This window comes from Peromyscus maniculatus, chromosome 14 (genome assembly GCF_049852395.1).
Source record: "Peromyscus maniculatus bairdii isolate BWxNUB_F1_BW_parent chromosome 14, HU_Pman_BW_mat_3.1, whole genome shotgun sequence".
In the NCBI taxonomy this organism is placed as follows: domain Eukaryota; kingdom Metazoa; phylum Chordata; class Mammalia; order Rodentia; family Cricetidae; genus Peromyscus; species Peromyscus maniculatus.
In genome coordinates, this window is record NC_134865.1 from 89,960,457 (window position 1) to 89,983,512 (window position 23,056).

The 23,056-nt window shown below is 43.7% G+C and overlaps 1 protein-coding gene across 6 annotated transcripts in view; it reads right to left on the reverse strand.

Moving 5' to 3' along the window:
• Dnah11 (dynein axonemal heavy chain 11) overlaps positions 1 to 23,056 on the reverse strand; it is a 324,850-nt gene that overhangs the window by 163,286 nt on the left and 138,508 nt on the right. For all 6 annotated transcript variants that reach the window (XM_042261290.2, XM_076551573.1, XM_076551572.1 and 3 more), the window contains 8 exons: positions 19,549 to 19,641; positions 17,655 to 17,849; positions 16,305 to 16,382; positions 14,068 to 14,200; positions 12,461 to 12,588; positions 11,354 to 11,502; positions 4,924 to 5,074; positions 2,020 to 2,151 (listed from right to left, as the gene is read on the reverse strand). In XM_042261290.2, the coding sequence (XP_042117224.1) occupies positions 2,020 to 2,151; positions 4,924 to 5,074; positions 11,354 to 11,502; positions 12,461 to 12,588; positions 14,068 to 14,200; positions 16,305 to 16,382; positions 17,655 to 17,849; positions 19,549 to 19,641 (1,059 nt within the window). The remainder of the gene's footprint in view (positions 1 to 2,019; positions 2,152 to 4,923; positions 5,075 to 11,353; positions 11,503 to 12,460; positions 12,589 to 14,067; positions 14,201 to 16,304; positions 16,383 to 17,654; positions 17,850 to 19,548; positions 19,642 to 23,056) is intronic.

The window sequence follows — 23,056 nt, forward strand, 5'->3', positions numbered from 1 at the left end:
CCAGCAACTCAGATATTCTTGGTATTGATCTGACCTATGAATTTCAGTAAAATCTGAAAACGCTGTGGGTATTCATCGCCTTTGGCAATCTGGTACTCATCTAGGATCTCAGCTTCCATTTTCCCAGCTCTTCATTTGATGTTCCTGTATCCTCAGGCCATGGTGGGCCTTTTTAGTACCGGGCTGTTCATACTCACGAGCAGTCAGTCAGGTGGAGACTGTGACTGTGACACTGGCGGCGGTGTGTGTGTGTGTGTGTGTGTGTGTGTGTGTGTGTGTGTGTGTGTACACTCTGAAGGAGAATCCCTCCCCTCTCCCACCTTCAAACCAGCAGAGCTGCTGCCGCCAGCATCCACACGCTAAGGCACTAACCCTCACTGAAATTATTCTCATAGCAGAAGCATGGGATATTTTGTATCCCTACAAACGTTGGTCTGAAGCCAAGCCAATGTGATTTTAAATAATCCATACACTATTACTTACCTAGCTCCATTCTCTTGTACAAAATACGCATGACTTCTACTTCGTTTCAAATTTTGCTTTGCCTAAAAACTTCCATCATGAAAAAGACTTTGTGGCACACCCTTGATTGTTCGGTTCACTAAAGTGATTGTTCTGGAGCATGGAAGGAAGCAAATGGGACATCCACCCTCAGTCTGTCAGGGAAAAGGGGACTCACAGAGGAAGTCGAGGCAGACTTAGCCCCTGACTCTCACTCAAAGCAGCACTGGCTGCTGTTCCAGGGGAAGCACTTGGGGATCATAGAAGGACATCTGGCAGGTGACCAGGATGGACAGTGATTTGTGAGGCTCAGCTTATTTATAGATGTGTGTCCTGCTAAGTCACTGACATGAAACAGAGCTAGCCTGGGGTTTCCATCACTGGTGAGGAATTGGCAGAATGTGGGTCACTTTGGGATGTGGTGCCTTCTGAGGGGAATTCCCTACTTATGCCTGGGGAGATCTGAGAAAGCTACATAACTAGCCAATGGCATGCCATTTTAACTGAAGAGGCGCAGTACTAGAGTACATGGCCAGAGAAACGCTGAAGCTCTTGGGGAGGCGTGGTCTTAGAAGAATGACGAGCCTAAGTAAGAAGCCTGCTGCAGTCACCAGGAGGCCTTGGAACAGGATCTTTGCCTCTGTGAGGGACAAAGTTTGGCTTTCTCTGCACATGGAGAGTATCTTGAAGCAATTGGAAGGAGATGATGTAAGAAGGATCTGCACATGGAAGCAGATGGTGGAGGTGAGACCCACATGTTCCTGGCACTTGGTAAATCCAAGTGGCTTGTGTACTGGGGTGGGATGAGATGAGGAGTGTATTTGCATAAGATGTGTCTTAAGTGTTTCCTGTAAGACATCAGAAGTCCTGAAAACAATGCCAGAACTGTTGTACAAGGGGACAGATTTATCTGCAGCAGAATGATCATGGAAAACTATGGCACCAGCATTGACTATGGCTCATAGAGGACAACCCTGAGAATACAGTTCCAGGCTGATTACAGGTGGGATTGACTAGAGGCAGGACTGTTTGGAGGACTAGATGCTACCACCAACATGTTCCTCCACCACCCACTGCACCGCTTCATGTATGGAACTCCTAACAGCTAAGGCAGTGACATATGGAAATAGCATCCTTCAGGATGTCACAGTAGGGCCCCGAGGAAGATGTGAGTGCCCTCATGAGAAGAGAACCAGTGATCCAATCCTTCTCTGGTCTGTGTAAGGATACAGGATGTGTTGTCATATGTAAGATAGGAAGAAGTCTCATGAGAACCCAGCCACGCTGTAAGCCTGAGCTGTCACTTCCAGTACTGTGAGGAATATATTGCAGTAGTTTAGGCTACCTCAGGGCAGTCTGAAATGATCTACCCCTGAGCTGGCTGTAGGGATGCCCCAAAGAGGACAGACTCCAAAGCTCAGAAGAGGGAACGTCCAGAGACAGGTGATAATGTGCAAACCACATTTTTTAACCCAACATCCCCACAAGTTTCCATCTCTGGAAAGTCTTTCAGCATACTTGATCTCTTAGCAGAGTGCCTCCAAATGCCCAGACACAAGCAAAGACAAAATAGACTTCGTAGGCTTCTTTGGGGCTGTCAGAAGGTACGTTCTCAGGAGTCAACAAACACTCCAAAAGAGTACAAATAGTCTGAAGAAAAAGAAAACACCATTAATTTAGGGCAATGATTTTTTTTTTCAGTGCTGGAGAAGAGTCAAGTTTCTTACAAATTCTACCTCATTCTTAAGAGATAATGTAATTTTTTAAAACTCAGTGATTTGCTAAAGCTAGACACACACACACACACACACACAATGACTATGCCTTGGATATCTAAGTCAGTAGTTCAAAAAATGCCACTTTAATCAATCTTTGGAATAATAAAGAGTTGGAGGAAAAAACACATTTTAAATGACTCAAATAACAATTACTAGGTAAACTAGGCAAACCAACCCCCCCACTCATATATTCACACACACACTCACACACATACACACTCACACACACTCTCATACACATGCTCATATACTCATACACACACACTAAAACACACTCATACATACTCACACACATACACATTCACACAGATGAGTAATAATCCCTCTTGTGGGCTAGCTCCCTAGAGCATAGAAGAGCTGTCAGTATTTGAAATCATTATAGGCTCTAACATTCAGAAGCTCTTGCCCCAGGCCTGCACAGGCCCATGACTCAGGCCCAGTACTTGTGAGCACCTTTCTCTACCAACCAGGAAAAAAGGGGAAGTTTTTTTTATTCAAATAGAAAAGCACTTGTTACATTTTATAATTTCCCTATCATTTTACATTGTGCCATATCTGTCAACTTGAGATAATTTTCTAATAAAATGGATCAATTTCTTACCAAGACAAGGAGTATGAAGCTCTGTAGCTTTGTTACATGTGAGGAGGAACCATGGTTTCTAAAGGAATGGCTAAAATCAAAGCCAAGGGGACTAATGGGCCCTAGCAGGCTGCCGATAGGACCCACCAGTAAGTCTCAGGGTTTGGTTCCGCTCACCCAGACAGTACCTGAAAACATTTCTGAGTGCTATGTAAGCAACTAAATAAAATTATACTTCAGCTTCAAGAGTTAACACACTTCATCCAACTTAGGGAAGTTCCGCATGCTGGGAAATCCAGAGCATTGATTTTGATGAATGTCATCTAAGCTGTTCTCCTGTCTACTCATTTTGCCTTAAATTCCTGTACTAAGAAACTGTGGGAAACACTGGTCAAAAATAACAGCTTTAAAAGAGCTAAGAATTAAATGCCATTTCTGAATACCACAAAAATGAAGCGGAGAGAGCAGAAATCATGTTAATTCCCACAGACCTATTTTCACACTCCTCCTGAATGGCAGAGTTCACACCACAGAGAATCACACAAATACACAAGTCAACTTGAGAAAGAACGGATCCTGCTTTTTACAAGCGTTACACCCGAGGAAGTCTAATTAGGCTAACCACATAATTAATTCATTATGAATAAATTCAGACCTGCTTTCAGAAATAAATTATACCTCGGATAATTACTGTTGAATACTATCGTTTACTTAATTGGTGTGTGAATTATCCAAAAACCTGAACTTTCCCTTCTTATTATGTTCCGACTACTCTAATTCAGCTTCAAACAAATTTGGTAACATAGTAACTTGATGAGAACAAAGTTCTGAGAAACTAATTTCGTTCCTGGAGGGGAAAAACATTTCCATTGTAAACCTCTAGTGAAGGTTGATACTTCTTGCTACATTACCACCAATGACCTTCACTTCTCTGTTGTGAATAGATCCCATTCGCTGCTGTAACAAACTCCATTGTGTCTTTTACTAGCATTAGCTGTCTCACAGTGAGGATCAGAAAAAAAAAAACAAAAAGATCCCTGGAGCCTCACAGATTCTTTACACACACTGACTTGCCTTCAGGAGCAAGTGTGGAACAATCACGCGCTGTCTTTTCTGTTTACCAATCAGCATCTGTGTTTCGCCTGGCCATCTGATTCAAAAACACGTGGAGCATTTCTCTGTGCAATGTTATGGTTTGAATCTTAAATGTTTTTAATGTTTGTCTCCCAGATGATTGTAGTGTGTGTGTGTGTGTGTGTGTGTGTGTGTGTGTGTGTGTGTGTGTGTGTGACCTTTAGGGGGCAGTCAGCTGCTGTGTGTAGATCGTTTGGGGCAGGCTGGTGAAGGTTATGACCCAGCTCTGGTTCCTGCACCCTTTGCTCCTAGTCTACCATGATATGAACAGAGCTCACTGTTCCCACAGTCTTCCTTTTACACCATGAAAGACTGAAACCCTCTGGCAACCGTGAGCCACAATAAGGTGTCCCTTTCGTATATCCATCAGGTATTAAGTACACAGTGACAGCTAGAAAAATAAATAAATGATGCTGTAGTGACTTTGCTCTAACTCAGTCCCAGCATGCTTGGGATGACATGATGATTCCATGACACATATGTGGTGCTTACTGAGTGCTAGAACTATGTAAACCTGGGGGGATAGTGTAGGAAAGTGATTAGATTTCACTTCTTAGGGTCATCACAAACTTCCAAGGGCTGAAGGGGCTATAGCAAGGGGCTAGAAGCAATCTAAAAATTCTGAAAATGTTTTTAAAAATGTATTTGTTTACGTGTATTTATGGGGGGGTCATGTGTACATGTGTACCCGCATGGGTGCAGGGTGCCTTGGCACTCCAGTGGCGGTCAGAGGACAGTTTGTAGAAGTTGGTTCTCTCTGCTATGTGGGGCCCAGGGATGGAACTTGAGAGTCATTAAGTTTTATGCCAGGAGCCTCCACCCACTGGGCAGTCCTACCAGCACCTTCCCCCATCTGCTTAAGTGAGCAAAATGTGTGCTATTCTGACTTCCGCAGGCACAGAACATCAGCTGTCGAGGCTGAACACAAACCTGCACCAGGCTGCTCTCCGGAATAGAAGTGATGGCTTTAAAGCTAGTTCTTAGCTTCTCCAAGCACACAGGAACATATTTATCAAAAAGAATAGTTAAATTGGCCTTTTCTGACTGATGCCGTCTTCTGTCGATCCAACTGGCCACATACCTGAAAAGGAACACGGAAAAGCTTTTACTGAACAAGAGCTTTGAAAAGCACGATGCCACTGAGTTCGAAGCTCCCCCTTCCACACAGCTTGGCGCAACACTTCACGGACATGTTGAGTGGTTCACTCTATTTCTCAAATGGAAAATATTTTTAAATGGCCCTTTAAAGACTTGTTTTAATGGCCATTTTTACTGTAATGAAATGAACGTAAAAGAAACTCCTAATAGCTCTTAGAAGGCAAACATAATCGTGCCTAAGTAGGCCATTACTTTGCATTTAAAGGGAAGTACACTATGTCATTTCCCAAATGAACAGATTCTGTTCATGATGGAGGCTTTATTTATGAAAACAGCTTGGTGCTTTTCTTGATTAATCTTGGCATCAATTATTTAGTAATGAGGAATCAGTTATAAATAAAGAGGTGAACAGTCCACAGGGGCTACTTCAACCTTCTTTTCTACCGGACTCTATAACACCGACCTGAAAGGGATAATGTGTTCACAGCCAGGGACTCAGAAATGGTATGCCATGCCTTATTATATTGATATTTATATGATATATAGATATAGCTGCCTCATGCTTACAAACCGTTTATTTTGATACATTAAACATCGCCATCATATTAGTAAACTGCTTACCGATGCCATGATGGCATCCTTACTGGCCTCTGGGGTACAACTAAGAGATGCTAAATGAAAAAGAATCACTCAGAAAGTTGTACTTAAGTAGGAAGCAGTGGCAATAAATACATTTAGCAGGCTGCACATGAACAGTGCTGCCACAGACTGATTACAGCCAGACCTTATTGTAAAGGCCAATCAGACTCTGCATCTTGAATATGGTATAAACGAAGTAAGATGTGTGCTTTCCACGGACTTCAAGGAGGGATCAAATAAAATATTCACCATTGTTATCCTGTGGTTTGGTTTACAGAATGACAGCCATCAAATCTTCAGTAGGAGCCTTTCGCACGTGGGCAGTGTGGTGCAGTACCACTGAGAACGAAGGATGGAGACCACATCCTTCCTCGGTGACTGACCCTGCTGCTGATCAGGGAGCAGAGCCAGAGTGGATTTCCCGTTATTTCTATTGATGTAGTTTTTTTATTTAGTATTTAGGGGATGCCTTTATGGTATGCTCAAATGTGGAGGACGGAGGAAAGTTTGTACATGTTGGTTCTTTCCTACTACCACATGTTACCTAGGAATCAAACTCAGGTTGTCAGGCTTGGGAGCAAGCACCTTTTACCTGGGAGCCATCTTGCCAGCCCAAGAAAGGAATTATTGTATCCAGAACTTGTGGTAGGAGGAGCTGGGAGAGCATTGCTCAGGGAGACAGTACTCTTAACATGGATTACTCTGAACCTGCATCTCAGTTCCATTACTTTTTAATCAGGCCATCTGGGGAAGGTGACTTGTCTGCCTTCATTTCTAGCTCTGAATGGAGATAATGCTGTAGAGTTCCTATAGTTATGGCATGAAGAACTTAGATCAGCATTTAACAGCTTACTACCAATCATAGAGTTGGTGGCATTGGAGGCCTGGGTTCAGATTCTGCCTCTGTTTCTCTGTGCATCTTCTCAATTTGTTCAGCTGAGTACAAGAATTGTCAGGTAGGGCTCTACTGAGCATAAAGATCCCACACTACACCTTCCTACACAATGTCTTCCGCATGACTTGGGGAAAAGAGGCCACTGCAAGGATCACTAGGAGCAACAGGCACCAAAAAGACCCCCAAAGTCTTTGCATTAGGGGGCAAGTAAGAGCTGTTTGCATTGGTAGCAGCCAGAACCTCCTTTTGGAAACACACAAGACCCACTGGCAAATGATGCTGTGGCTGCTGCAGCCCTATTGTCTCCATGAATAGCAGATGCTCTAGAGAGACGCAAACTTGACCAAAGCAGGCCATGTGGTCAGAAGGGAGTCGGCCAGAAAGATGGCCAATGATGACCTCTATCATAAGCTCAGTGTCATCACACAGCACAAGGAGTAAAATGGCTTCTATCAACAAATATGGACAGTTGAAATTTTCATGTGGAAATTATTGCTAAACCTTTATAACGTGAATAAAAACTGACATGAAGAAAGAAAACTTAGAGGTCTGGACCATTATATGTGGCTGTGGCACAACCTAAGACCTAGATGTGCATCTGTCTTCAGTTCTTCCCAACTCATAAAAGATGCTGCAGATTTGAGGATGGGTATTTTGGAATGGACCACTACCATAGGACATATAATTCCAAATGCAGGTCTCTCAAAAGCAAGGAGTACAGGGAGCCCAGCCTGGATTCTAAACACAACCACTTACACTAAAAGCACCCCTTCCAGCTGCTTAGAGAAACGGCTGATTTAAGTTTCAAGTAAAGAAATTCTGAAACAAACTAAACATCTAAGTGCCCAACAAAGACTCAGAAAGATAAGTAAAGAAAACAGAAGGGCTGAGCTTGATTGGAGGGGTTCCTCCTAGTTACATCAGTGACAATCTGAGAACCAAAGAAGAAAAAAAAAAGAAATCTTGAGAAGTAGTTATGTATAAACCACTGAACTACAAGAAACCATGAATGGAAGAAAAGAAAATGACAAGAAGCATGGAGTAGAATAGAAGGAGGGGAAGAAGGAAGGAAAATGCATGGAAGAAAAAGGTTCTTGACAGAAAAATAGGTAGAAAGAAAGACTGGACGAGGAAATCACCACTTCCAAGCCACCAATGGGACATCCTCCAGGGGACTTGAGTTTTTTCTCTCCCAAATTATATATGTTATGAAAGAACAAGTTGGAGGAATGTTCTAGACACATGGGGACAACAGAGATAAAGAGATACAATCTTTGTTCCGATGGTGGATTCTTTTCAAAGGTAAAAATGAAATTATATTTATAACTCACAAGATTAAAAAATGGCTTGCCAAACCAAGACAGATTTCTGAGGTGTATGAATTATAGTGCATTTATAAAAGAGAGTGCTCTAGTTCTTAGAAAATAAATGCTTAAGTACTTACAGATGAAATGTCTTAATGTCTCCAACTTATATTCAAGAATTTCTGCAAAAAAGTGACAGAAGAAAACAGACTTCTGTATGCATGTGCATGTGTATGTATGTCAGCCAGAGACAAAGCCATGGTGGAAACATGGCAGGGAAGACTTTAGGAACAAGGTGTTGTGACTGCAGGACGCTCCCAACATCCCTGTAGCTTTGAACACTTGGAAGCAAGCAGCTGCAGAAAACTAATACTTTTTAATGCTTCAGAAAATGAGGTTAATATATTGATCTCTGAATATAAATGAATATTGAATAAACAATACGCATAAAGCTATCACATTATGGCATTAAAGTAAGGCAGTGAATTATCTAATAATTACAGAGTGAAAGGAAGCACCTGAAACCTGAGATCGCTGGAACTCTCTGGCAACAGCAAGTAAAGAAATAAAATCCCCTTAGAGAAGACTCCCTTTATTCCAGAAATGTCTTGACTGGATCCTTGGTTACTCACATGAAAATTAAAACCAACACATTCTTCTCTGATACAATGAAAGCCTCCATAAACTGAGACATATCAGGGAGAGAAGGTTGTCTAGCTCTTAATACAAACTGGGTGGTCCTTGAAGCTACTTGGGACTTTGAATAAAAGTCCTTCCTTAAGTAGATAGTCATTCTGAGCTATCATAAGCACCAACTGCCTTATGATGTGATTGAGACTGAAAGGCAAAGGGACTCGGGAGCCATCAGAACACAGTGGAACAGATGAGGGATCTCTGAAGGAAGTGAATGTGGCCTGCCTCACAGCGAAGACTCTGCTCTAGGGGGGGGAGGCTGAAGGGCAGGTGTAAGATTCCTTAAGCCAGTCCTAACCAACAAAAACACCCCAGGAACAGAATGAGAGAGAGAGAGAGAGAGAGAGAGAGAGAGAGAGAGAGAGAGAGAGAGAGAGAGAGAGAGAGAGAGAGAGAAAGAGAAAGAGAGGCCAGCTCCCATTTTTACCCAGTGTACTCTTGAGGAGAGAGGGATGAAAAATTTGTAGATAGAAAGACAGTGGAGAATGAGACAGACAGAAACACAAAATAGCTTTGGGAGTATCTGGATCAATATCCACCAGCCCCTTATGTCTCTTCAAAGGGGCTTTTTATAACAATGCCAAGGGGCAGGGCAAAAGACCTCCCCCTTACTAGATCAAAGCACACCGCATAGCCCAAGTGCAGACCCTTTCAAACTACTTGGTAACCACTCACATGATCAAGCCATCCCCTTATGCAGCCCTGCTGGGTAAAGCAAGCTCAGATCTCAGTAGGAAACCTCTGTGGGTGCCCACACTAGCCTAAGAGCAATTTTGCATTCTAGAGGCTGAAAACTCTTTCTCTCAGACAAATGCAAAGAGCTGGCCATGGTTCTCTCTGTGAGTATCAGCACACAAACAAGAAGAGCAACAGCACCTGGCAGGAAGCAGGGGTCCTTCTTAAAGAACAGTTAGGGGAAGGATGATTGAAAGGACCAGCCACAAAGTGACAGGGGGCTGGAGAGAAACCAAAGAGAAACAAGGTTTGGGTTTACAGGCACCTCAAAAACCCCTTTAGGTGAAACATGTGGTGCTCACGCCAGGTGGTGGCACTTGCAAGATATGGGGTGCAGAAGTGTCAGGTGACTGTGAGGACCAGGTCTCTCCCTTTCTCCCTTTGATAGCCTGCTCACGAGGGCAACAGCTCTGTTCTACCACAATGCACTGCTTCATCACAGACCCTAAACCAAGAGCCCAAATAATGAGAGACTGAGCCTCCACTGCTGGAGCCCAGACCAGCTCTCTCCTTATAAATTCAGGAATGCTTAGGATTCGCTACAGTGAGGGACACTTGCTGGCACAGGCTGAAAGCTAGGAATGCTGGGACACGAGAATGGATGACTCAAAGGACCTAGAAGAAGGCAGCTTCAGGAGAGTCACAGAAGGGCCACTGACCTGAGCTAAGCTCCACAGCCATCCTTAGGTGACCCCGCTGGGGAGGGCTCAGAAAAGAGCCTGATCTCGCTCTCATCTCTCCTTCTGATTTCCTGCCAACGTTCTTCATGAGCCAAAGAAACCAGAAGCCAGAGGGCAGTGAGTCCAGGTGTGTGTTACACGGAACAGTGTCCGGGACAAAGACAAGGTGAGAAGGCTGTGCAGAGGGCCTGACGGAGGGCGTCTGCTATGGGAGCTCGGGGCCACCTGCCCAGCTCAGAGGTTCTCAGAATGAGAACACCGTGGGAGACACATAACCACACAGCAACTGAGAAGTGTGATCCAAGCAAGAGATGCAAAACCCTTGCTCAGAATGAAGCATTTCTATTGTTTAAATATATGTGCATATTATGTGCCAGACATGCAGATGCTCACAAAATGATTTATTTATCTAAGTGCTTCATGTAAATGATGATTTGTTCATTTTATTCAACACATATTTACTGAGTGTTAAATATTTTCTAAGTGTGTAATCAAGATAATCTGTAAGTAAAAATGACTTAGACACCTGGGTGCTAATTTAATTACCTTTAAATTAATGCAATGAGCCTTACATTTAATTAGTAATATCTCCTTCAAATCATTTTAACTGAGATTAAAATAAGTAAGTAAAACTTAAGACCAGCTGATTAGAGAACGGACGCGGGAGTTGAATAGACTTTTTCTCATAGACATACAAACACTTAGCACGCACATGAAAACATGCCCTACATAGTATTAGCCACTGGAGAAACCCAAGTGCAGAGTACAGTGAGATCCCACCTCACACCACTCAGTGAGGGTTCTAGAAAAGCAGACAGTGAGGAAAACTAGAACACAGGGAAAAAAAGGACAGTGCCAGCAAGTGTATAGCAATCTCAGCATCCTCTTGTGGGGGACTAGTAAGGAGGTAACGTGGTGCAGCCACTGTGGTTAACTGTGATACCAACTCCTTAAAGATGAAAAGCTGTGTTAGCATTTGACCTAGCAATGCCGAGGTTATCACTAGGGAACTGAAACTGGACCCTGAAGAGCAATTTGTGCTTGTGTTCCGGTATTCACAGCACCGTCCACAACAGCCAAAGCGGGAGGCAGGGGGCTCAGGCAAGGGAAGGGTGGGAGTTACTGCTTGGCAGGCACAGTTTCTACCCGGGAAGACGGGGAAAGTTCTGTGGATGATGGCGGCGGCGGCGATGGCGGGGACAACAGTGCCGATACACTCTCTGCCTCTCAACTTTGCCTAACTTGATGGTAATGCAATAAAGCTCACGTCACACGCATTTTTAAAAAAAAATGTAAGAAAAGGAAGAAATGCTCACGGGTTCCAGCCCAGATCCTGCGGGTTCACATACAGAATGCCAGCTCTCGAGACAGTGGCTGGGGTGGCTGTTCTCAGGTGGTGGGTCTCAAACAGAAGCCTCATGGAGGGTGTGAGGGCCACTCGCTCATTGCTGGCCAGGGTCAGCACCTGCAACGAGCAGTATGTGGTGGTTGCCAGAGGCAGGTTGCCACCAGGAGCCCAAACAGCAGCCAACAGACCATCACAACTAGTATTGTCCCCAGTAGGGCAGCCACAGGTAGACTCATCTCAACTGAGATCTGAGCCTACCCAGAGGCAGTCTGGCTGAATCCTTAAAGAATAACATTGCCTTCACGGACTCATGACCACCAATCCTTCAGCAGCAGTAGTAACTGTTACTAACCCGAATGTAAGTAGACTCCCATAAGACCCGAATTCCACAATAAACAAATCTTGAGAATCTGCAACACTGCAAATATCAAGTGTCCTATAGTCACTCATAGGTGTGAAGACCCCAGACCTCTGTTTTCTGATAGAGTGTCTTCAATTCAGAAAGCAGTTCCTGCTGCTAAGGTGGTCACTGATGCTACTTTGGAGTAATGTTGGCTCCCAATTTCTCATTCCTGCCCCAACAACAGGCTTTGTGTTGTTCTTTTGGTATCACGTGGGACCTCTTGTCTTTGCTGTTCCCAGGACAACCACACAACACGCTTGGGAAATCATTTAAACATAATCTGTAGCCATAGGAACAACTTAATTTGCATTATCAGGTTTCATCAGTTATCATACGGCACAAAATCATTCCTTTGTTGTCTATGTATTCAATATTTAGTCAGACTGCATAAGATAGAAGAATTTAATGCTTGGCTCTTAGAAAACTATAAGGCAGATAAACGAAATTCTTATCTATGTACCTAACTTTCATGAAAGGTGATTCAATTCAGAGACAAGGGAAACATATTCCCTCAAATTCTTTAACTACGAATTATGAGAAAAACATCATCAAAATAATGATTCCATAAAAAATACTACATTACAGAGTATCAGAGGCCACACTAGCAGTTGGATGGCATCCTCAATGCCCCTTGGATGTCGGGCTAAGGAGAGGCACCACAGTGTCTCTTACCTTGTTATCATCCATGACTGTGTTCAGGGATTCGATCCACAGAGGGTCGATATCCCCATCCAGGACTATCCAGGTTGGCCCATCGTGCCTGAGATTCGCTTGCTCTCGCAGAATGGATGAGAAGAGGCCTGCAAAGCAGGAGTAACTGTTGCTAATACAGTCAAGGACTGTTTGTCTCTAAAATACATGCATTTCTCCTGGAAGCTCCTTTATCAGCTAAATAAAAGAAAGTTGCTCCCTCTTTCTCGTGCGTGGCATACAGTGGTCTCTTTCTGCGCTTTCTAGGTGGACTCTCTAGCCAGTTAGTTCTCCTACGTACAAACAGGCACACTTCACCTCCGGGGGAGGGTCCCGACCTTCAATAAATGAGCTTAGCACCTGTCACACACAGGAAAATGCTTTCCTTGAAGAACTGTTGTTGAGATTTATAGGCAGTGATGAATATAAACTGAAAACTCGTAACAAGTGAAGACATCATCCCTTTTCACATACACATGTTCAGTATCTATCTTAGATCGCCTGGCATAGTTCACCTTTTTTTTATTATATTTTTATATTATTCCATTTTTTCCTATTACATTATTCAAGGTTTAAATTTTAAAATCCCATGTTTCAAAGTGCTACCCGTCTACTTCACAGCTTCAGTCATGAGAATTATGCGAGGCTGTCAAAACCTGAGATGGAGAAAAGCACCCAATTTGCTGTTATCACGTGTCTGTGTGTTGTGTGTTCCGGCAGCAGTCTGTGGGTGCTGGCTTTATGAACTTCAGCAAACCTGCTTCAGTGGACTCATGGAGAATTCCTCTGTGAAGTCTTTGGTATAAAAAACAAACCACAGCTGGGCTTGGGAAGCCGAGGCACATGGATCTCTGAGTTTGAGGCCAGTCTGGTTTACAAAGCGAGTTCCAGGACAGCCAGGGCTGTTATACAGGGAAACCCTGTTTTTAAAAAAATCAAAAACAAGAAACAACCCCCCCCCCCAAAAAAGTATAAAAAGCTCCTAAAGTCAGTAAAATTGGCCACCATAACTGAAGTAGAAGCCATCAGCTTTTCTAATGGTTCCCAAATACAAACTGTGTCCCTTACACCAACAACTTGGGATTAGAAGTGCTTCCAATGTCAAATTCTCAGGGATTTTGGAATGTTTGCATTGGCTTCCCTGGTTGGACATCCCTAATCCAAAAAAATCAAGCATCTGAAATATTCTGAACCCCCAAACTTATGCTCAAAATGTTTTCAATTTCAGTTTCCGCTGCCTTCTGTGTCCGGCAACTGTGATGCCGACCTGCATTTGTTGAGTGTCTCATCTTAGGAACGTTAGAAACAGGACATTCACATTGACTTCTCCCTGGTTTACTAGGGGCCTTGCTATCACTGGTGTGAGTGAAACACACAGCTCTGAGTCGGAACCTGACAAATGCAATCAACCTTGTTTGAGTCTACAGGTCACATGACCAGCTATACTTTTGATTGTATCAACACACAGTTAATCTGGGACTATGACCCAAATCTGTGAGTATGGCTGTGGTTTATACCGAAAGACAGATTTCTAAAAGGAGATAGAGAAAAAGACATTTTTAGTGCATCAAAAGGGAAATAGTACTTGCCATCTTTCCATTCTCGGGTAGCATGATGTATGAAACCAAAGAGTTCATCTGTTGTCACAGCCTTGGGATTTAAGTCACTCCAAATGGGTTTCTGTTTCATATTAACATATGTTCTATTCAATGTTCTCAAAATCTGGGAAAAGTGAGCCAAGAAAACTAATGTAAGAGCTGAACAAAGGGACAGTGAGAGGTTGATCAAGCATTCCTAACGCAGAGTGTGCTACTGGATATCCTGTGCATAGTGCAGAAGGCAGGAAAAACGGCCATAGGTACATTTCCATCTTCATCTTGTAAAATTCAAGCCCATGGATGCTTGGGGTGACAAAATCAGTTCCCCCGATTCTCAGAGACAGATGAGAGAAAGCTGCTTTATCAGTTGAGATCTTTAGCTATGTACATAGAGTGGATTTGAGATCTTTATACATAGACTGGGTGTTGAGATCTTTAACTATACATGAATGTGTGTGAGCATTTCTGTTCGTGAGGTTACTCTGTAGACTATCTCAGAATTGTCCAGAGGCTGTCAACACGGGTTGCTGAAGCCCTCCCAGAGTTCCCCACTTAGCAGCCTGAGGGATGACCCATAGTGTGCATTCCAACCAAAACTCAGGGATGACAACAATACTGGTACAGACATTCTTCAAGGCCCAATGACACGGAGCAGTGAGAGAACCCTCACAGGATGTGGTCTTGACTTTAAGGAACTGGAGCTGTGCTTCCGGGCATGTGGTGGGCAGAGGCTGGGTTGCTGTTCCACAGGTGTCAGTGCCCTGGGCAGCATCAAAGCAAATACCCAGGGTATAGTGTCACTGGTGCTTGGAGACTAGCTAATCAACAAAAGCAGCCTGAAGGGGAAGACCTCAGAATTGGGCCTCATTAGGTAGGTATCTATTTAAATGACCCAGTATCTGTCCTACCTGTCCTTTACCGTCCCCTGAAAAGCCAAGGGTGTTGTTTTAAATCTGTATCATCCTTGACAATCCTAGGGGTTCTGAAGGGCTGGTAAAACATTGCCATCCACTTTAGGATGTTGAGTGGGTAAATAACACGGTCCTGCTTATGTCAGCCTAAGTATGTGTTGAATAGGACAGAATAGGTGAAGAGTAGAGGAAAGAAGCGAAATGCCTTAGGGATATGCAGCTTACATTTTTAGAAACCATTAATCTACTAGAAATTACAGAATTTAATTTTATCCTTCCATGAACCATGGCCTACATCTGAAAGTTACACTAACAAAGTAATTATAGGTTTATCAGTAATCTACTTTAATATTGCAATGATTACATTTTTCCCTAGGAAAGTCTTCCCACCCAGCCTCCCCCAGCAATTGTTCCCCTTCGGGTTCAGCTCTGAGGACGGGCAAGTGCCGTGTGCAGCCATGCTCCAGAACCCTCATGCCCATTCTGATTATTTTTAGTTGTTGGCCACCAAGCGTGTTTATACCCGAGCATCCTGAATGGGAAGACACACAGCTCGGCATACACCGTCTGCCAACCAAGAAAACAAGTGTGCTGCCAGGACTGTCGGGAAGGCCAAACAGAATCAAGCAGTGAACTAAAAATGGGGCTTAATAACACCCACAGCATCTCATCGCAATGGAGAAAATCACACACAATGCACCTAGCCCAGCACACAATAGGGACCTCAAAAATGTGGGTGCTGCCACCTTCTCTTCCTCTCAAGCTTTGTTTTGGCTCCAAGGAAGGCTCTATCTCCGGAGGAATAATGAGGGGAAATATTTGCACTTGTTTTCTTAATGATATGGAAGGAGAGTTCATGATAACGCTGAAAAAGCAAGAAGGTCATTTTGATAAAGGTGGGCAGTGCTCATCAAGTCCCACAAGCCAGGAGGCTCACTCAGCCTGAGCATTCTCACCCTTGGTGAAAGAGGCCAGATGTGCGTGCAGGTGCAGGCCTGAATACAGCAGAACGCCGCCTGTCTTGTGTGGAGAGTGTCTGGTTCAGCCTATTATTCCTGGTGTGTGTGTGTGTGTGTGTGTGTGTGTGTGTGTGTGTGTGTGTGTGTGTGTGTATGCGCGTGCGTGCGCGCACACGCATGTGTGTACACAAAATGTCCCATTTCGCCCCCTTTCTCTCAATATAAAAGGTAACAGTGTCAACTGATGAAAGGCAACAGTGGTTTCAGATTGTAACGCGGCCTTCTGCTGAAAGTCGCTGCCCCTCCCCACCCCAGAAGGTTCCTTCGAGGCTAAAAGGCACAGCATGAGTTGTCCTACCTTGCTCTTCCCGGTGCCTGCATTTCCAACCACGAAGATGGAGTGTCGCACAGCCAGCAGCTCATCAAGCTGGACAACCTGCACACAGACAACCTGTCACTCAGGCGCCTTCATGGCTGAGCCACCAAAGACAACTTACTCATTATAGTTCTCTCCTGAAACCCTAGTCAGCCCCCACTTACATACGCGAAAATAGACTGTACGTCCACAGTATGGCTTCTTGCAGATTTCCCACATAAACAGCACAAGGGAGGATAATATGAAGTCATCATTGTCATCAATCATCATCATCATCAACATCATCATCATCATCAACATTTGTCAGGTATGAATGCATGCATATATGTGGAGGCCTGGGATTAATGCTGGGTGTCCGGCTCTATCATTCTTTATCTTATTCTCTAGAGCAGTGGTTCTCAACCTTCCTAATGCTGTGACCCTTTAACACAGGTCATGTGTGGTGATCCCCAACCATAAAACTATTTTGCTGCTACTTCATAACTGTCATTTTGCTACTGTTATGAATTGGAATGTAAATATCTGATATGCAGGATTATCTGATATTCAACTCCCAAAGGGGTCAAGACTCACACGTTGCGAGTCGCGGCTCTAAAGAACAATGAGGTGCCTGAACCTACCTGACTCTGTCCTCCACCGACACTGGGGTGACCCGCACACACAGCCACACCTGGATTTCACATGGGTAGGGGGGGTTCAAATGCAGGTCCTCTCCCTCACGGAGCCCTGGCCCCTATTTCATAACTTTATGTAACTTGGTAGACGCAGAGTTTTCACCCGAAATGATGTATAGCAGTCCTTCCCCACAGGGGAGTAATGACTCCCATCACAAAACTGTCTGAAACACAGGCTTGTGACGCAGTGTTGCTCATGTGTTCACCGACCACAGTGCAGCCCTGCCTGGGCACAGCTTTGGAGAAGCCAGAGAGTACCTTCCCGAGTGCTTGTCATGTATGCTGACATATCTCTCCCTACAAGAACACACTGATGATTTTACTTTTAGAATTCTACAAATTGGAGGAAGAAAGAACACAATAAAATTTTGTCACGTGTTACCAAGAAGTTTTGTAATCAATTTAAAAAGTGTTACACTTTTAGTTAGTATCAAGGCAGTCATTTCTGTGTTTTAAAGTCCTTGATGGAAGGGACTAGATGTTGAAGCATTTACTTAACATGTTCTTTAGCTGACTAAGATATGAAATGCTTGAAAGTATTCAATAAAATCACATTCAAGCCCTATAATATAGTTAACGTTTTGGATAAATATCACTTGAGCAGTTACACGAACTATCAATCACACTGCCTGCCACCAACAGTCAGTAAGTCTTTTACTTTGAGGATGAAGCTTTCTTCGGGCTGCAGGCGGAGTTCCAGGGTGGACCGCTTGACCATCTGTTCAAAGTGTGGTTTCCTCTGCCGGGGCACATCCAGGGCTGGAAACAGGTCACCAACCAGGCCCAGAAACACCGGGACATCGTCAGTCACTATTTTAGGCATATTGAAGTCTCTCAGTGATCGCATCAGCACCTGGGACAGGGGACAGAGGACTCTGGGTCTCAAGATGCGAGGCACGTTTCAAAAGTAAGGACTTTGAAAGGTTTTCTTTTTAATCACAAATAAATGATTGATGTTTGAAAAAAAAATAAATGCTTACTCTGATTTAAAAACTGCATAGTATATACTGTATTGAAGTATCATGTGTTACCCCTAAGATGTATAATTTTTATGTTGTGCACTATTTAAAATTAAGTGTAATTTTCCATAGCCAATTCAAAGTCTAACAAATACTAAGTTAACAACAAATTTTTAAAAGAATTTGTTTTTATCTACTGAGAGAGAGAGAGAGAGAGAGAGAGAGAGAGAGGGAAGGAAGGAAGGAAGGAAGGAAGGAAGGAAGGAAGGAAGGAAGGAAGGAAGGAAAGAAGGAAGGAAAGAAGGAAGGAAGAAACATATCCAAAGAAGGCAGAAGACCCTGGAGCTGGAAGTACAGGCAGTTGTGAGCTACCCAGTCTGGACACTGGAAACCAAACTCAGGTCTTCTAGAAGAGTGGCATACCCTTTTAACTGACGAGCCATCTCTCCACGCCCCTAACAATGCATTTTCTACCCTCCTATCTAAATCTGAGATGAGAGCACTGTTCTCTATCCACAGGGAGGGAAATGCTTTCAGGTTAGTGGATCATGGATGGCCCTCAGAATAAGATGAGCAAGGAGGCCTGCCCCTTCCCTGGCAGGTGTTCTATCTTCAGAATGCCTCTGCAACTGTCTCCTGCCTTCACCAAGAAGCTGGTGACTGGAAGTTGAGCAGGCCTATCAGGTCACATTGCTGGAAGCACTCCTCAATCACAAGATCGTAAATGCAAATACTTTTAGTTTGAGCTTTTGTCTGATGTGGGTTAGAAACTAAAGTGGGTGTTAGACTTTAAAAGCAGTAACGCAAACATCAGAATAAGTTCTATAAGAGCTACACATTCCATCGGCGCTCGCCACAGAGCAGAATAAAGGAGTGAAGAAAGTGTTGGCTAAGCATGAGTGGAGACCAAGAAGAGACATACTGGCAAATTTAAGACAAGTAAATGTCCCTTAATATAAAAAGAACATTCTAGATGTGTCTAGTGTTCTTCTACATTTCAAGATCTACTGCATGCATATGTGAATAGTTCTGTCTGCCCCGTATCTTTCCCCTTCCTACACAAGGAGAATTCTTGCTGTGCCACCACATTTCTCTCTCAGAAGAACAGAAACTTCCCTGGTGGCTTCACAAATGCTGTGTCAACTCTGCTGTTGACACAACTGTCGCTGTGTGAACCTCTTGTCCATACGCCTGCCCCACACAGTGAGTGTTCTGTGCCTCACTGGACCGACTGTGCGCTCACTGACTTTTCAGGATTAATATCCCAACTACATTAATCAGAGTTCCTAAATGTTTCTCAAAGGAAATCAAACAGTAATTACTAAGCTATTTTATTATATCTGTCAAAATACCTTTTGTGGTTGATATTTCAAAAGCACTTATAAAATCACATTCCCCTTCCCAGGCTCCCATCTCTGTACTCAGGAACACTTGTGACCACTTTCAAGAAATGCCAACCCTTAAAATATCCTGCATTAAGAATAGATGTTTTTATAAATGGGGTTACGTGCACCTCACCAGCCAGGTACACACTTCCATCTGCCTGAGGCCATTTAGCTACTCACTCTACAACATCATTTAGCACTGCAGTACCTGATCTTCGGGTCTATTTTTATCTCCTCGTTTCAGAGAGCCGGCTACAACCAGGACAGACTTAATAGCTCGAAGTCCCCAGTCATAGTGATCCTAAAATAAAAGCATAGGCATGTCTTTCTCAGGAACTGAATGAGATCTTCATTCCAGAAGTAAAGGCTGGAAACCAAAAGAGTTCAGATAGATACACATTTTTATGATTTAGAACAATTAATTCTGGAAACGAAACAAATCATTTAAAAAGCCTCGTCTGTGGGGCACATGTCTGACATTTTTCAGCCATTTTCCAACCCCCCCATCTCCCCACCCCCGCTAATCTCTTTCCATAGTATTTCACTGAAGCTTTGCTCAGGTGTCCATCTCCTTCCTCTGTTCCTCTTCCTCAGTCAACCTGGCTCAGAACGTGGACTGGTCCAAGTGCTGTGTTACCACTGCCCCCCCACCACCCCGCCCCCCACCGCCCCGCCCCCACAGCCCCGCCCCCCACAGCCCCGCCCCCCACAGCCCTGGCCCATGCACCAACCACACACAGCTCCAGCCTTCAATGTTTAGCCACCCATTCTCTATCTTAGTCACTTAGACAACCCTGCCCCAGTGCTGGCGTTAAATACAATGAAAATTACAAAATTCTATTATGAACCAGCATCCCTCTGAGACCTGCACATCATTCCCCATGAATCCCACTGGCTCTGAACTCCTGGAAGAGTGTATCTGTTTCAGTCTGCAGAGTTCTTCAGCCTGGCATACAGAAGAGTGCTCAGTAAACATATATTACATGAACTTAATTCAAAAGTGACTTTGTTTGAAATAGGGTGTCACTATGTATCCCTGGCTGTCCTGAAATTTGCAATGGGGACCAGACGGGCCTTGAACTCACAGAGAACTGCCTCTTCTGGGATTAAAGGTGTGCACCACCAGTTTTGGCACCAAAATGCCTGATTTGGGGTGACTGGTCCCCTATCTACCTATCAAACATTCTCTCAAACGTTTCTCAGGTGTGCCTACAGGCAGGTGACCTCTTGTGGTGGTATTGTGTTCCCCAAAATATTGTGCACTCTAATAAATTTATCTGGGGACAGAGAACAGATAGCCACTAGATACAAAGGCCAGAAAACGATTGCACTAACACCTTTAATCCTAGCATTCCAGAGGCAGAAATCCTCCTGGATCTCTGCGAGTTCAAGGCACATTGGAAACAACCAGGCATAGTAACACACACCTTTATTCCCAGAAAGTGAGCCTTTAATCCCAGGGAGTGAGGGCAGAAAGCAGAAAGGTATATAAGCTGTGAAAACCAGGAACTAGAGCTGGTTAAGCTTTTAGGCTTTTGAGCAGCAGTTAAGCTGAGATTCATTCTGGATGAGGACTCAGAGGCTTCCAGTCTGAGGAAACAGAATCAGCTGAGGAATTGGCGAGGTGAGGTGGCTGTGGCTTGTTCCGTCTCTCTGAACTTCCAGCATTCACCCCAATACCTGGCTCTAGGGTTGTTTTTATTAATAAGACTCTTTAAGATTCCTGCTACAACCTCTCCTCCAAGCCTCGGCTGCAGCAGCAGCTGTAGGGAGGCAAACAGAAGTAGCCATCTACTTTACAAATGGATGCAGGAATAAAATGGTTCATGTGGGAATGAATGCTTTATGGACACGGAAATGATAAATACATGAATAAGCTGCCAGCTCATCCATTTGTGGATAATAAAACCAAATTAGGTCTTGACCATCATCTCTGCTGGTAACAAAAATAGAGAAGAACAGAATTAAAACACCCATGTGTGATGCAGATAATAAAGGTAAGGTGTGTGTGTGTGTGTGTGTGTGTGTGTGTGTGTGTGTGTGTGTGTGTGTGTGTACACATGCATGGATAGACTAATGAAGAGTCTCAGCAGAAAAATTGTTTTTTTGTCACAGGCCGTGGTAGAGATTATCTGGAAGTTATAGTACAGAAACAGACTAGGGCTGGAGAAGGGAGAGGAAAGGAAAGACTAACAGGTTTACCATGCACAGAGCCTGAGTCATGGCCAGGTCCTGCAGAAGTGATGCTGAAGGCGAAGATACAGCAGAAACTCTGGAGACTCAGCTCTGAGGGGACCAACCCGAGTATTTAAATACTGTGATGACTGCTAAAATAACATCCAATAAATACTGATTTTAAAAAACTCTTTCTTTTCATTTCCACTCTCTTCCAATTTCACTCCTTTGTTCAGGAACATTCTCTGATTCTTCAAATTCCTTGGCCCTTCAGAAATGTCCCTGAGCTGTGCTCTTAGCTCAGCCCTCCTTTCTTGGTTAGGCTTTCTTCTTCTCCTGCACTCAGAAGAGGAACTCGTCTCCATCCTGCCTGGGTCCCAGCACCCTGCTTTCCTCTCAGAGAGGGAGTTAGAATGAGTTCAGCTTACACTGGCTCCCCACCACCTGTTAGCTTGGGCTATTTCACGAACTTCCACATCTATCAACAGGACTATAACCACCGACCGGACTGGTCATCTTGAGGAGATTGTAAAACACAATTCATATAGCTGGGTGAGGCTATATATACCTGCAGTCCCAGTACTCAGGAGACTGGGAAAGGAAGACTGCCAGGAGGCTGGGGGTAAGACATTATCTCAAAACAAAACAAAACCAAATACAGTAGATGCCATCTATCCTGCCAACATCAGCCCTTCCCTCCTTGAGAACGCCGATGATCCTTCCCTTCTTTCTTCCAACTTTTACTTCATGCAATTGAACCTCCAAGTTCTTAGAGTGAACACATGGGTATTTGTTTCCTTTGCTTCGTGTCTTACCCTTCGCGCTCTGCCATCAATAACCCTACTACTTGGCTATAGCAGATGTCACTAAATGTTCACTATTATGGCTGCAATGGACATGGTAACAATTTCATTTTCCATGAGAAGTGTATTTTTTATTATAAAACCTAAGCGGAATTTTAAACAAGATTTCAGATCATAAAAGAAAACAAAAACACCAATAATCTTACTCTGCAGTGAAAAATGTTAAAAAATTATGATATTTCCTCCAATCATTTCACGTATAGAAAACACATCAACAGTTGAGCATGCTACCAGTGCAGCACGCTGTTTTTGCATACAGCCATTTCAGCTCCCTTCCCAAAAGCCTACCCTTGGAATGACAGTATAATCTTATCTCTTGGGTTCCATATCTCACCCTAACAGTGAGTAAATTAAGATGAATATGTTGGGCAGCACAAGTCACCGTGTGTTAACAGCCCCATTATGTAACAGCTGCAGGTTACATTGTGTAATCACAAGGGATTAGTGAAAGATCGCAACAGGCCCAAAGCTGCACACAAAGCTAAATCTGAGAAGACTGTTGCTGACACGCACTTGTTCGTGGTGTATCAACCACTTCATAAACCTGAAAGAAGCATGGAGCAAGAGAAAGAATGTAAGCCTCACCCATTCCAGAAATCAGGATAAATAAACAAAGCCTCATACATCTCCAAATAAGGGATTAGCAGCTGATGAGAAAAACCAACATTTCTAGAATAT